Source organism: Anolis sagrei, chromosome 3, assembly GCF_037176765.1.
Source record: "Anolis sagrei isolate rAnoSag1 chromosome 3, rAnoSag1.mat, whole genome shotgun sequence".
In the NCBI taxonomy this organism is placed as follows: Eukaryota; Metazoa; Chordata; class Lepidosauria; order Squamata; family Dactyloidae; genus Anolis; species Anolis sagrei.
The window spans coordinates 47,037,728-47,053,305 of NC_090023.1; the positions used below are offsets into that span (position 1 = coordinate 47,037,728).

At 40.3% G+C, this 15,578-nt stretch overlaps 1 protein-coding gene across 1 annotated transcript; it reads left to right on the forward strand.

The window, feature by feature from the left end:
• Positions 1–1,965: 1,965 nt before the first annotated feature.
• On the forward strand, positions 1,966–11,163 carry TRAT1 (T cell receptor associated transmembrane adaptor 1). Its single transcript, XM_067466223.1, is given in 5 exon segments — positions 1,966–2,104; positions 5,288–5,336; positions 6,682–6,752; positions 8,672–8,730; positions 10,897–11,163. Coding segments are annotated over 5 exon segments (585 nt in total).
• Positions 11,164–15,578: the final 4,415 nt, after the last annotated feature.

A 15,578-nucleotide genomic window follows, 5' to 3' on the forward strand; every position in this document is an offset into this window, starting at 1 on the left:
CAGGGAACCATACAGTAAAACAGACAGATGAACCAGACAGAGGCTGCAGATAGATCAGATCAAAGTCATTTCTAGTAATCTTGCAATGTTCACTTTTCTGCTTAGTCTATAGATGTGTTCACGAATTAACATGACCTACTCTCACAGATATATCAGAGTCCCATTCTCTGTGTATAATCGCACGAGCCATCAAAGAAAAACTGGCTGTAATTTTGCAATTTTTTTCTCCATTTCTAATATTGCATCGTAATGGCTCACATGGGGTTTTCTCCACAATCCTCAGACATCCATGTTATGTCCCCTTATCTCTAATGACAGACTGCATGAGTTATAAAGCTGAAGAAAATCTTTCTTACTCTTTTGTGGAATTTGGATTGATACGAAGGGTCCTTCCAAAACAGTCCTATATCCCAGAATATCAAGGCAGAAAATCCCACAATATCTGCTTTGAACTGGGCTATCTGAGTCCACAGTTAATGTGGGATTTTCTGCCTTGATATTCTGGGATATAGGGCTGTGTGGAAGGGCCCTTAGAAAGTTATTGCACAAACACTCATTGAATATATAAATAAATATATTACATACATATATCCAAGAAAAAAAACTGATGCACAATTTCAAAATCTTCGAGCCCTTCCATATAACTCAGAACATCAAGGCAGAAAATCCAACAATATCTGCTTTGAACAGGGTTATCTGAGTCCACACTGCCATATAACCCAGTTCAAATCAGACAATGTGGGATTTTATTCAGCTGAGTGGAAGAGGCCCTAGTAGTTTAAACTACTGTATTGTTCAGCATCACAAGTCGAATGAATTCTATCAAATAGGTAAATTAACACAATTTTGTTTCATTTATATTTTTTGCAGAATTGCCATAGTCTTGGTTCCAGTCATCTCTCCCTCGTATCTTTCTGGCTTATGAAAAATTGACATTTTAAAATGTTTAACAGAGTAGAGTAGGCTCTGCAACTTGTGTAAAAGATGAGTTATCACTTCCAGAATCTTTTAAGAGAGACAGTTATTCACAAAACAACATATTTTTGGTCACAAAAAATGATGGTTCACAAATGGAGGAGGCGAGGACTGAATAAATCATCTTCAGACTATATGAGTCCCAAGACAGCAGTTTGACCATCCCAATATATCATATAATATATTGGATATATGCATTCGATTTTGCATTTGATGGATGGACGAGAGAGAAGATGGGAGCTTGTGTTTCAGGGAGGCAATACTTGCTGCTTGCCTAAGTTGTTTATAATTGGCTACTCTGTCTGGACTTGCATACCTGTATGTCTTTGCATATTTTCTAGGGTTGTGCTTTCAGGGTAAACCTTGACCTGTTTCGTGATCCAGCTTTCAGTGGGGGCCCTGATCTGTTTTTGGGGGCCTCCCTAAATTGGGAGGGCAGATATCTGTTTTTGCTCTGGGATGCCGAAAGATCCATTTTCTATTGGCTCATGGGGGGGGGGGGGTTCCCAGGCTCCCCTTCCCATCATTTTAGGCATTGAAGCTGTTTTACTCTAGAGGAGAGGTGCTCAGCTGCAGGCAGTTGCATGCTTTAAGGAGGCTTCTTACCTGTTTCTACTCTAGAGGAGAGACACTCGGCTGCAAGCAGGTGTGCACACTTTTGGAGGCTGCATGCCACACACGCATGCACGTACTCTCTTTCCAAGGCAAGGAGGCAAGTTCTCATTCTTACTCTAGAGGAGACACTCGGCTGTGACTATATTGTACACAAATATCCACCATTGTTTAAAATCAGATGATAGGAATGGAATGCACACATCTTTACGCATAGCTATTGAACCCAAAAGCTTAACCAGAGCCTATAAGTACAGTGCAATTCACAATTGACTCCACAAGATCTACAAAGTTGAAATAAATGTACTAACCTAGGTATGCCGAAACATCTTTTGGATTGCAACTTTTAGAATGAATAATATCAATTTTTGTGTGTGTATGTTGACTCCTTTCGTTACAGACATGGGAAATGAGCAATGCACCTATTGCTGGGTACCTCTTGCTTTGGTAACGACAGTTATGATTATTTCCTTGTTGAAAAATATTTCATATTACTTAAAAGAAAAGAAACAAAAAGGTAAGAAACATTGTAGGTTTGTGCTTAGAAAGAATTCAGTAAGAATATTAATATCATGCAAAATATTTTTTATTGCTGAAAACTAATGATGTGCTAGTTATTTGGAGAGATTTAGCTATTGGTGTCAGGTGAGGGGAAAAGTATGAATTCTTCCCCCATAGTTTCTCTTCAGTCTTCAAATTGCAGAGAATGAGATGCTAAAAATCAATCCCACCTAATAATCTTTTGGGTTGTTGTGAGTTTTCCGGGCTGCATGGCCATGTTCCAGATGCATACAAGGTTAAATACCATGTAAAATTCTAATTCCCATGTTCCATAGCATTTTGCCTTGGTTGCCGTAGTGGGGTCAAACTGCATTAGTTCTAGAGTGTAGATACACCCCATAATTGATACTTTCTTTGTTACCTTACATCTATGAAAAAGCAAAGAGGAAATAGGAGCTGCATCTAGAGGCAAAGTGTTGTATAATTTGTTCCATCGCATATCTTTTCATCTCTGACCTGATTAGGCAGGATGTGTTCTCCTTTTCTTCTTCTTTATATCTGAACTAGATATACTTGCTCATTCAAAGGAATGGTTTTGTCACCATGGAAATATGATTCTGTCTCAACTCATACCATGAATTAGAAGGTGGTTAAGAAAGTGGCAATCTGAATTGACTCCAGATATGCTGTTGAAGTCTTTCATGGGCAGAATCATTGTGTTGCTGTGAGTTTTCTGGCTGTATGGCCATGTTCCAGAAGCATTCTCTCCTGAGGTTTCACCCACATCTATGGCAGGCATCCTCAGAAGTTGTGAGGTCTGTTGGAAACTAGGCAAGGAGGGTGCATATATCCCTCACAACCTCTGAGGATGCCTGCAAGATACTCCACTTAGGCAGAAAAAAAAATAAAATGCATAGATACAGAATGAGGGACTCCTGGCTCGACAGCAGTACATCTGAAAAAGATCTTGGAGTCCTTGTGGACAATAAGTTAAACATGAGCCACCAATGTGATGCTGCAGCAAAAAAAGCCAATGGGATTTTGGCCTACATCAATAGGAGTATAGTGTCTAGATCCAGGGAAGCCATGCTACCCCTCTATTCTGCCTTGGTCAGGCCACACCTGGAATTCTATGTCGAATTCTGGGCACCACAATTGAAGGGAGTTGTTGATAAGCTGGAATGCACCCAGAGGAGGGTGACTAAAATGATCAAAGGTCTGGAGAACAAGTCCTATGAGGAGTGGCTTAAAGAGCTGGGCATGTTTAGCACAAGAGACAGCTGAGAGGAGACATGATAGCCATGTATAAATATGTGAGTTAAAGTCATAGGGAGGAGGGAGCAGGCTTGTTTTTTTGCTACCCTGGAGACTAGGATGTGGAGCAATGGCTTCAAACTACAGGAAAGGGGATTCCACCTGAACATTAGGAAGATCTTCCTAACTGTGAGAGCTGTTCAGCAGTGGAACTCTCTGCCCCGAAGTGTGGTGGAGGCTCCTTCTATGGAGATTTTTAAACAGAGGTTGGATGGCCATCTGTCGGGGGTGCGTTGAATGCAATTTTCCTGCTTCTTGGCAGGGAGTTGGACTGGATGGCCCACGAGGTCTCTATGATTCTATGTGGGCTAAATGTCCGGAGAGAATTCTTCTGGAACATAGTAATACAGCCTGGAAAACTCACAGCAACCTAGTGACTCAAACTATTTTGCCACCTGAGCTCAAGGACTTGAGATTTTCATCACCTTCCATTATATGTGCAGAAGCTAGCCAAAGTGGCAGATGAGTTTAATTTCTGCACTTCCAATGGCATAGCTGGATGACTAGTTTAGGGGCAAAGAACCAAATACTCAACACAATACACATAGAATTATGAACCCAATAATAAAGACATAACAGTTCCTTTATCATAGAGGACAGAATTGTGTGTCTGTTACATGCGGTAGCTGCTCCATTCTGCTTAATGATAGGTCTAGTAATGTTCATAGTTGTAATTGTAGGGTATTCAACAGTGCCAGGCCTCTTTCACTCATGCACCAGTAAAGTAATGTTTTTAAATTGCTTCCTATTACAGTAGCTTCCCTTTGATTGGCAAACGCAAAACGGTGCTTGTTTATCACAACCAAATAAATGCCTTCAAACCCTGCAGCAAATAAATAGTTGAGCTAGAGATCTTGGAAACTGGTTTTAATCTGTCTTTTAAACTGTCAAAGTGTTTAATGTGGTGTTGTTGGGAGCCTTTAAGTTGTTTCCGATTCATGAGGATCCTAAGGCAGACTTACCATGGAATTTTCTTGTCTTTGCCTTCCTCTGAGTCTAGGAGAGTATGACTTTCATGAGGTCTCCCAATGGGGTTCCATGGCTGAACGGGAATTTGAACCATAGAATCATAGAATCATAGGGTTGGAACTTGGCACTTAACTGAGGGATTAAAAAACAAACAAACAACCTTCCACCAGATGTCTCTAGTCAACCCTCTGTCTTGATTTGCTTCAAAAGAAGGTTGTGAGGACAGCAGGGGATGATATCCCGGGATTGATAAATCTGCATATGAACCTGCTGTCAAGTCTCGGGATTTTTTGACTTAGTTCTAATATGCAGATTTGGCACTGTCTGGAAGCGCCCTGAATGAATGGGAATAACAGAATCTAGATTCATCTTGGATCCTATCTGAGATGAAAGGTAAGGAATAAGATCCAATCAATCAATTAATAAAACATCCTAAATAAATACATTAATGTTTTTCTTTTTTCAATGTAGGGCATTAGCCATTTCTTCCCAGTAGGCAAGAGACAGGAATCTATTTGTACACACTAGCCATGATTTGTTTCTTGCCTCTCTCAAAGCTCTCCAATGACCTGCCCCAGTCCATGGACTACTAACTATGTTGATTACTCTGGCTCTAAGTAAACTGAGGGTGCATGTGCAATGTAGAATTAATTGAGTTTGCCACCACTTGAACTGTAATGGCTCAGTGCTATGGAATCACAGGACTTGTAGTTTTGTGAGGCACCAGCTCTTTGTGGCAGGGAAGGCTAAATATCTTGTAAAACTACAATTCCGATGATCCCATAGCATTTTGCCATGGCAGTTCCGGTGTAGATGGGGTGTGAGTGAGTTATCCTTTCAGGTCACTGAAAAGTTATTATAAATGACCAAGTCATAGAACTGCATTGCATTTAAGCTTTTCTGCTTTTCCCTATAGAATATTTTCAAGGTAACACAGATGAAGACAACCCTGAAAATAGCCCAAGGTATGGCCAATGTTCTGACCATTTTCTCTCTCCAGAATTGATGAATCTTGCGTTTATATTTCATAGACATGTTGGACTGGATCATAAGGTACCCTTTCACAGATAGTCTTTGATGTGAGGGAATTCCCATATTGTCATAACGCAAGAGAGGAGGCATTTTTCCAACATCATTTCCTATATTAGTTTGTACTTTTCCTCAGCTTTCTAAGGAGAATTCTCAGAGGTTAAAGTCAACAGTGAGACAGAGAGTCACCTTAAATCTGCTGTATCTAATGTTGGTGGACACTACCCTTTCCATGAGTCTTCATGGGATGTAATAACACAGTCCATTATTCAGTCAAATTGTGATTGCATTGTAGTCTTTGACACTATACAATTATGGCACTAAGATTACACTTTAACAGCCAAGGTTGCATCCTGAGGAATCCATGGATCTTCAGTTTGCTGAGGCACTAGAGCCTCTTTCATTTTGAAAAAGTCCTAGATCCATGATGGTGAACCTATGACATGTGTGTCCGCATTGATAAGTGTAGCCATTTCCGATGACACACGGCTGCATTCAGAGAAGTATGGGGTTACATGCTGAGAAGGACGGCTCCTGCATGGCCAGGTGCAGGAGCCAAGGATGAAACATTTGCTATAGTGTGGTGTAGACACTCTGTGCCAGAGGTGTGTAGGCCAAAACATCTAGTTCTGGGGCTTCCAGTTAGGCCATTAAGGGATCTTTGACCTCACTTCCGGCCAGTGGAGCAGGGAGAAGCAGAATGTCATGGGAAATTGAAATATTAAGGTAGTAGCACTTGCTTGGGCTTGAAGTGTACAAGAATTGAAGTGTTCAACCTTCAATTGAAGATTGAGCCAATGAAATTCAGCAACAAAAAAGTCACTAATAGGCAACTTAGTTAAAGAATCCCCCCCTCACTTATCTTAGTTCACAGCGCCCCACACAAATTAAATGATATTAAGACCAACAAAAGAAACCGACTGACAGATGAACCAAGAAGTCACTAAGAAGGTAAGTTAAATAATTAGTTTTTGGTTTATTAAATACAGTTATATATTGCAATTATACATTTTTAATTTAAACTATAAATACCACGAAATTATGGTTTCTCTCTATCAAAGGGACACCCCACCCGAGTTACGCTAAGTTTTTTTGGTGAATTGTGACACACCAAGCTCAAAAGTTTGCCCATCACTGCCCTAGATACATTAAGAACAAAGAACCAAAGAAAAATAACTCCATTTGTATTCTGAACAACCAATTTTAAACAAAGTGTAGCTATTTCAGATAAACTGCTTCACAGTATTTTCAGAGATTTAACTCCTGTCACTCTTTTTACAGTTATGGTGAATTTAATACTGAAGAATCTCCTGTTTATGACAACCTAAATCACCGCCATCTAGAAATGCTAGGTAAGTTGCATTTAAGGTTTTCATTTTATTTCACTTCTGACATGGGAGTTGAAACATATGGTCTCAACCATAGCTACCCCTCTATACTCACAGGTTTAACCATTCACTCCTTGAAAATACCTTACACCCCCCCCCCCCCAAAAAAAAACCCTCCAAAAAGCAAACCTTGATTTTTCCATTTCAAAGAAGGGACACTATTTTGCTACACCATTGCTATCATGGGACTTGAGCATCCAATTTTTAGTATTCATGGAGTTTCCTGGAAGCAAATCCCAGCAGATATCAAAGGACCGCTTCCAAATCCATTTTGAACATTATGAAGCCTACAGAACATTATACTTCTTTTCGAGTGTCACCATATGTGTCCTCCAGAAGAGATGAAAGCCAACACCTCTTCTTGGCCACACCAGAGATGGTTCCTTGGATGTGGCCAAACTCAAGAAGTGCTAGATTGCATTGTGTTGGGAGATACAGCATGATTTCCTACTTGGGAAAGCATTTCTGTACTGCTCTTGGGCACAGAATCATTACAAAAAAAGACCAAATGAAAACACACAAATGACTTGGAAATATAGGCCCACCAACCTCTACCTGCTCTCATCAGCACATGGATGAGAGAAAGAAGCTGGAAAGCAACCTTGCTGCCTTTTCAGGGAACAGATGGTGCTGGCTTCTATTCCTCAGCAGAAGCCATTTATTAGTGTAATCTGTTGTTTCCAGATATTTTAATAGCATATTTATCCATTCATAGAATCATAGAGTTGGAAGAGACCTCGTGGGCAATCCAGTCCAACCCCCTGCCAAGAAGCAGGAAAATCGCATTCAAAGCATCCCCAACAGATAGCCATCCAGCCTCTTTTAAAAGCCTCCAAAGAAGGAGCCGCCACCACACTCTGGGATAGAGATTTCCACTGCTGAACAGCTCTCACAGTCAGGAAGTTCTTCCTAATGTTCAGATGGAATCTTTTTTCTTGCAGTTTGAAGCCATTGTTCCGTGTCCTAGTCTCCAGCATAGCAGAAAACAAGCTTGCTCCCTCCTCCCCTATCACTTCCTCTCACATATTTATACATGTCCTCTCAGCCTTCTCTTCTTCAGGCTAAACATGCCCATCTCTTTAAGCTGCTCCTCATAGGGCTTGTTCTCCAGACCCTTGATCATTGTAGTCACCCTCCTCTGGACACATTCTAGCTTGTCAATATCTCTCTTGAATTGTGGTGCCCAGAATTGGACACGGTATTCCAGGCATTGTCTGACCAAGGCGGAATAGAGGGGTAGCATGACTTCCCTGGATCTAGACACTATACTCTTATTGATGCAGGCCAAAATCCCATTGGCTTTTTTTGCCGCCGCATTACATTGGTTGGCTCATGTTTAACTTGTTGTCCACGAGGACTCCAAGATCTTTTTCACACATACTGCTCTCTAGCCTGGCGTCCCCCATTCTTGTCTTTGCATTTTGTTTTTTTCTGCCTAAGTGGAGTATCTTGCATTTGTCCCCATTGAACTTCATTCTTTTAGTTTTGGCCCATCTCTCTAATCTGTTAAGATCATTTTGAATTCTGCTCCTGTCTTCTGGAGTATTAGCTATCCCTCCCAATTTGGTGTCCCAATATTCCAGAAGAATATTCTTAATTATACTATTTATGACACATGTTTAAAAGTGCCACACTGCATTTTAAGTGGAAATAAAAGTTCAATGCTGAATGCTTAAATCAATCACAAACTTGGGGTGTTGTGTGGTTTCTGGGCCACATGACCACATTCTGAAGATGCCAGCCACAGATGCAGGTGAAACGTCAGGAAAGAATGCTTCTGGAATATAGCCATACAGTCCGGAAACCACACAACATGCCAGTGATGCTGTATGTGAAAGCCTTCAGCAATCACAAACTTATTTTCTACTTCAAATATTTTCCAGACGAAAGCTGCTATGAACCAATGAATGCTCAACGCCACCCCTCCACCACTGAAGTACAGGTATTGTTTTTAATAAACTGGGTGTTATTTGCTGTCTAGGATGGGCTTTTTTTCATCATAGTTGTGTTTAAACTCTAGAATATGTTGTTCTTTACTCTGCTAGTCTCTATCAATCTACTATATATATATATATATAGAGAGAGAGAGAGAGAGAGAGAGAGAGAGAAGACTAAATTCCCAGTTAGCTTCTTCATGACTGGAGATGACCTCAATCAGGGCTTCTTGAACTTTTTCCACTTGTGACCTCTTTCTGCCCAAGAAATGTTTACGTAACCACAAATATAGGCATATAAAATAGGCATAAAAATCAAACATTTGCTTATACTAAATTAGCATTTGCAAGGCTTGATTTTCCTTTTTATGAAGTACAGCTGAAGCATTTTCTGCAGAGTCCACTGTAAACACTGCACATTGTTGCTAAAAAGATTTGTGTAAATGCATTGCCAATTTTTTCCTTATCCCAACATTGGGCTAAGAGGATCCTATTTGGGGTCGAGACCCACAGTTTAAGAAGCCATGACCTAGATGAAGAAATGGTCTTCCTCAATCTAGAATATATTTGCTTGGAGCTCCTGAGCTACATTTAATATAGTTTCCATATATCATATTCTTATTCAGAAGCCCAAAATATTATGTTGCAAGAGACTGAGATAGAAGTTCCCTCACTATTAAGCTGTATGTAGTTATTGATCCAGTATATTAAGCTCATATATATTGCAGTGCTGTTTTTATGGTTTATATGCAGGCTAGAATTCATTTGGAAACTGTATTTGTAAGTGAACTTCTTTCTGTGTGCAGCAAAGTGGCTGTTGTGTAAAGGTAAATATTTCCCCTTGACATTAAGTCTAGTTGTGTCCAACTCTGGGGGGTGGTGCTCATCTCCATTTCTAAGCCGAAGAGCCAGCTTCATCCGTAGATGCCTCCAAGGTCATATGGCTGGCATGACTGCATGGCATGCTATTACCTTCCTGCTGGAGTGGTACCTGTTAATCTATTCACATTTACATGTTTTTTGAACTGCTAATTTGGCAGAAGCTGGGGCTAACAGTGGGACCTCACCACTCTCCAGATTTGAACCATCAACCTTTCTGTCAGCAAGTTCAGTAACTCAGTGGCTTACCCATTGCACCACAAGCGGCTGTTGTGTATTGGGTCCCAATTTAAAACTGGACACCAGCTATGGGGTGTCAATTCACATTGTTGGAGCTTCATGCATCTTGTGATGAGCTTGTTGATGTCCCATTACACATCTTCACAATTCACTAATAGGGTTCCTTTGTGCTACTATTACATAGATAAGTGTGCATGAGACGATGTATACCACAACAGAGAATTCCAGCCACGTTTTTAACTTTATACATTATTTTAAAATAACTGTTATAGTTAACCTTTTATTGCATTTCTCGTACACTTTTTATTCTATACTAGCTACCCCCTGCCACACATTTCTGTGGCCCAGTCTGGCGATCTGGAAAATAAAGTAATGAGAAACGACAACTCCCAAATGTCAAGGTCTATTTCCCCCAAACTCCATCTGTGTCCATATTTGGGCATATGGAGTATTCGTACCAAGTTTGGTCCAGATCCATCATTTTTGAGTCCACAGTGCTCTCTGGATGTAGTGAACTACAACTCCCAAACTCAAGGTCAATGCCCACCAAACCCTTCTAGTGTTTTCTGTTGGTCATGGGAGTCCTGTGTGCCACGTTTGGTTCAATTCCATCATTGGTGGAGTTCAGAATGCTCTTTGATTGTAGGTGAACTATAAATTCCAGCAACTACAACTCCCAAATGACAAAATCATTTTTTTAAAGTGATGGTCACTCCTTGGGTTAGTATGTGTCTTGTGGGCAAATTTGGCAGCAATTCATCCAGTGGTTTTTGAGTTATGTTAATCCCACAAATGAGCATTACATTTTTATATTTATAGATTGTTTGGAAATATGTTGCTAGCTGTGTTGACTATCAGAATTGGAAGATAGGTGAATAAAATAATAATATCCATTTTTAAAAAGTAAATACAGGCAGAAGAGATTGCAATCTGCCCACAAATTCATTTCCATTTATTAAATGAATGCACTTTTATTTTCATCAATAAATTATGAGATAAAAAAACTCATAGGTGACAACTGTCAATAGGTCAATATGAATTACTTTATTTTGAAGCAGGTTTCTGAGCACCAGATGTGCTATGCTTCCTTGGATCACAGTGTCAGAAGAAAACAGAAGAGAAACAGAAAAAAGAAACACCCTACACCAGAAATGGATGAAGACCACCTTACTGTCAGCAGCTCCATGCCTTCTGACACCTGCATTTATCTCAACACAGAACAGCTAAATGCTGAAACTTAACTGACTGACGATACTCCACATGAAGATCCCTTCAGTGTCTTTGGCATCACTCCCACTACAAATGATGCCAGGTTTCAGTAGGGATTTGCTCAGCGAAGTAATTGTGACCAATAAAACAGCTAATTTCATTTGGAAATAACTAACCAACCGAGGTTAGAACTTGGCAGTTAAAAAGATGATTAATTGGCAGAAGGAGAAGAGCTCCAAAAGTCACAGCAAGTCCTTTTTCTTTGGAGTTGATTATGGATGTGTCCATAATGATATATATCCAAATGATATGTATGTTGATTACAAAACACTCAGTTTCATACATGTTTCATAAATGTTTGCATCAGAGATGGGGAAGCATACATTTAATATGAATTATGTCAGCATCATGAAACCAGGGAAAATGTTGATGTGAGGAAAATCAAGGTGATTTCTTTCTTGAAGCCAGTTTCTTGAAGCTAATTGAGACAAGTGTCAAAATAGTGTGGTCAACCTTTTTCCAAGTTAAATAAGCTTTTGTTTGGAGACCAGTCCCAATGAGTAACTACTAATACTGCAGGATGCCAAGTCATATTGTTTCTTCATTCTGCTGAACTGGAACTCCATATTATTGGATGCTTAGGCAGAGGAGCCTGACTCATACAGGGCATGATCATAGTGGATGATCTACGCAGGGAACTAGACAGGGGGAGTGTGTCCCTGATGGTTCTCTTGGACCTCTCTGCGGCCTTCGATACTGTAGACAATGGTATCCTTCTGAGATGCCTCATGGATATGGGGCTTGGGGGCACTCTTTTACAATGGCTCCGGTCCTTCCTAGAGAACCGCTCTCAGAAGGTGATGCTGGGGGACACCTGCTTGGCTACACAGCCATTGTCTTGTGGGGTCCCACAGAGTTCAATACTGCCCCATGTTGTTTAACATCTACATGAAGCTGCTGGAAGAGAACATCTGGAGTTTTGGAGTTCAATGTCATCTGTATGCAGATGATGTTCAACTCTATCACTCCTTTCCACCTGCTACTAAGGAGGCTGTTCAAGTCCTGAACCAGTGCTTGGCAGCCGTGATGGTCTGGATAAGGGCAAACAAATTGAAATTGAATTCAGACAAGACAGAGGTACTCCTGGTCAGTTGTAAGGTCTAACAGGGTATAGGGTTACAGCTTGTGCTGGATGGGGTTACACTTCCCCTCAAGATACAGGTTCGCAGCATGGGAGTTCTTCTGGACTCATCACTGAGCCTGGAACCCCAGATCTCAGCAGTGGCCAGGGGAGCTTTTGCACAATTAAAACTTGTGTGCCGGTTGCGGCCATAACTTGGGAAGTTTCGACTTGGCTATGGTGGTCCACGCTCTGGTTACATCAAGAATAGACTACTGCAACATGCTGTATGTGGGGTTGCCTTGGAAGACTGTTCAGAAGCTTCAAGTAGTCCAACAGGTGGCAGCCAGATTTCTCACCAGAGTGGAATACAGGGAGTAAACTCCTCTGTTACGTTAGCTCCACTGGCTACCAGTCTGCTATAGAGCACAATTCAAAGTGCTGGCTTTAGCCTACAAAACCCTAAGCAGTTCTGGTCCAGTTTACCTGTCTGAATTTATCTCCCTCTATGAGCCAACTAGAAGGTTAAGATCATCTGGAGAGGCTTTGCAGTTGTGTCTGGTGGGAACGAGAAACAGGGCCTTCTCAGTGGTGGCCCCTCATCAATGGAACTCCCTCCCTAATGAAATCAGATCAGCCCTCTCCCTCCTGACCATCAGGGAAAGGCTAAAGATGTGAATGTGGGATCAAGCATTCAGTTAGCAACTAACTAGAGAATATGGAATAGTGCAATGACCATTTGGAACAGACATGGATTATGAATTTGGATAACATAATTTTAATAAGTGTTTTAAGGTTTGATGTTTTCAATGACTGTTTTAATGTATACATTTTACTATGTATGTATATGTATGTACATGGCATCTAAGTTGCCTATATATGTAAGCTGCCCTGAGTACCCTACAGGGTTGAGAAAGGCGGGGTATAAATATGGTAAATAAATAAATATGTACAAGTGAAGAATTTCTTCTTTATTATACTGTCTCGCCATAACACACAGGTATATACTCTGTAATTTATTGCTGCTGTGAATCCTCAAGCCATTTCTGGAATATGGCAACCCTATCATGGGGTTTTCTTGATTAGTTCATAGGAGGCTAGCCATTTTCTTCCTCTGAGATGGAGAGTGACTTGCCCAAGATTACATAGTGCATTTCATAGTCTCTGGTGCTGAAACCACTATATCAACATTGACTTCATAGTACACATTTAAAACCTATAACATATGAAAAAAACTGTAACTGATCCAAGATAACAGCAGGGATTACTATCAGGGGGACTTTTGGTGTGCCAAATTTTATTTTCCCTATTATGTTATGAGGAATGTTAGAAGCCTGGAATGTCCAACACTCAGTACAAAAGGTACTGAATTTTGAAAACAAAACCTTGCTTATCTCCTCCATATTTTGTATTTGCCACATTGTTCATGTAGTATTTAAAGTTAATTAGAGAGCAATGTGCTTTGGTTCATCTAATTAGCACTTGTATAGCTAGAAAACTAGCTAATTTAATGCTCTCATATGTTTAGTTTCCTGCTGGTAAATACTGCTAGAGTCAATCCACATTATTTAATGTGTGTGAAATGCCTTGTACTTTCAGATCCAATTCTCTGTAAGGAAAGAGCTAAATGAGGTATAAAAAATCTCTAAGGAAGAATTCGATGCACTTTTTGGGATTTAAAATATTGTTGACTTTTGTACAGCAATTTCATCATCTATTCTGGAGGAAAATATTATTCCTTATTATTCTCTAAATATACTCACTTAAAAATCTAAACCCTTGCTGTGATAGAAATTGCCCTATTTGATACTGTAGGCAAAAGCGCTTGAATTAAGCAAATGCTATTGCTCTGAAATCAGTGGTTGACATTTAAGTAGAGGCTGTTAAAAAGCAAAGTCTGATTGGTTAATCTTCTTGAAATGATGTTTAATGGTAGCCTTCTGGTCCTAGTGGGCAAATGCAAATGCACGTCAACATGGCCCTAGATTATGTTCCACTAACCTTCACATACCAGGACCTTTCAATTAACTTTATGGCAAATAGCCAGAGATGACATTTGATCTCATTTTTCTGCAAGTAAAATGTAGTGCCAAAATGTTCATTGCAAGTAACCCCGATCTTGTGATTTAATCAAATAGATGGAAGTACTTAACATTGTTATTAATTCATGCTTGATCTGAAGAACTACACAAATGTTAGGGTATACCCACCGAGCCATCTAGCAAACTATTTGTGCCACCAGCTATGCATCTGTGAGACTTCAGAACAGGACCCAATTTTATGAATGCACAATAACACTAGTCTAGAAATGTCATCTTAATATAAAATAGTAAATGTGTTCTCATGTCAATATATCACCAATGAAAAATCATGTGATTTCAAGTCAACTGTTGTCCTATGAATTTCAATGGATTTCACAAGATCTTGTTCGGCAAGGAAACCTCGGAGGTGGTTTTGCCAATGGCTTCCTCTGAAATATGCCCCACGGCACGTGATCTCCCATCCAAGTCCTAATCACAGTTGACCCTGCAGAGACCTAGACCAGACCAGTTCTTTAAGGTACAGTTTCTTCTAATAACAAGGCATTAGAATGTATTTTTCTTTATCTTACTCGAAGGCAGTGGTTCTCAACCCGTGGGTCCCCAGAAGTTTTGGCCTTCAAGTCCCAGAAATCCTAACAGCTGGTAAATTGGCTGGGATTTCTGGGAGTTGTAGACCCAAACACCTAGGGACTCAAAGGTTGAGAACCACTGCTCTAAGGACTCCTGGATTAATCATATTGTCCTAATCTATTTTAATGTGATTTTAGGCTGGTTATAGGACAGGCAACTGTGGCCACTTTGAGGGAAGACCTTTAACTGGAAGTGGTCCAGGAGAATGGGTCCCTGTTGGTTGGTTCTACTGGCTTCTGAAACTACCCTATCGTAGTGTCCTTCTAGGTCACCAATCTGGGATGGGATTTGGGAGAAGGGTTTATACTGGCTTCCTTCCCGGAAGGACAAGTTCAAACAGTGGTGTTGGGGAATCCCCCAGGGCTCCTTTGTCTCCCATGATATTTATTTATGGTATTTCTATGCTGCCTTTCTCAGCTCGAAGGTAACTCAAGGCGGCTTACAAATTGGCAGCAATTCAATGCCATTACAGTAATAAAACACAAAACATTTAGCACACATTATAAAAACCATATAAAATCATTAAAAACATATAATATTCCACATATACTTTACATGAGAATATCTTTGCAGAGAACTGAGAAACGGCAGGTGGTACAGTGGCACCTGAAGTGCTGATTGAGGTTTGCTACAAGCATACAACTCTCACTACATCAGCTCCATTGGTTATCAGACATTCAATACATCTTGCTGTGTGACTTCAAGTTGTTTCTAATTCATGACAACCTTAAGATGG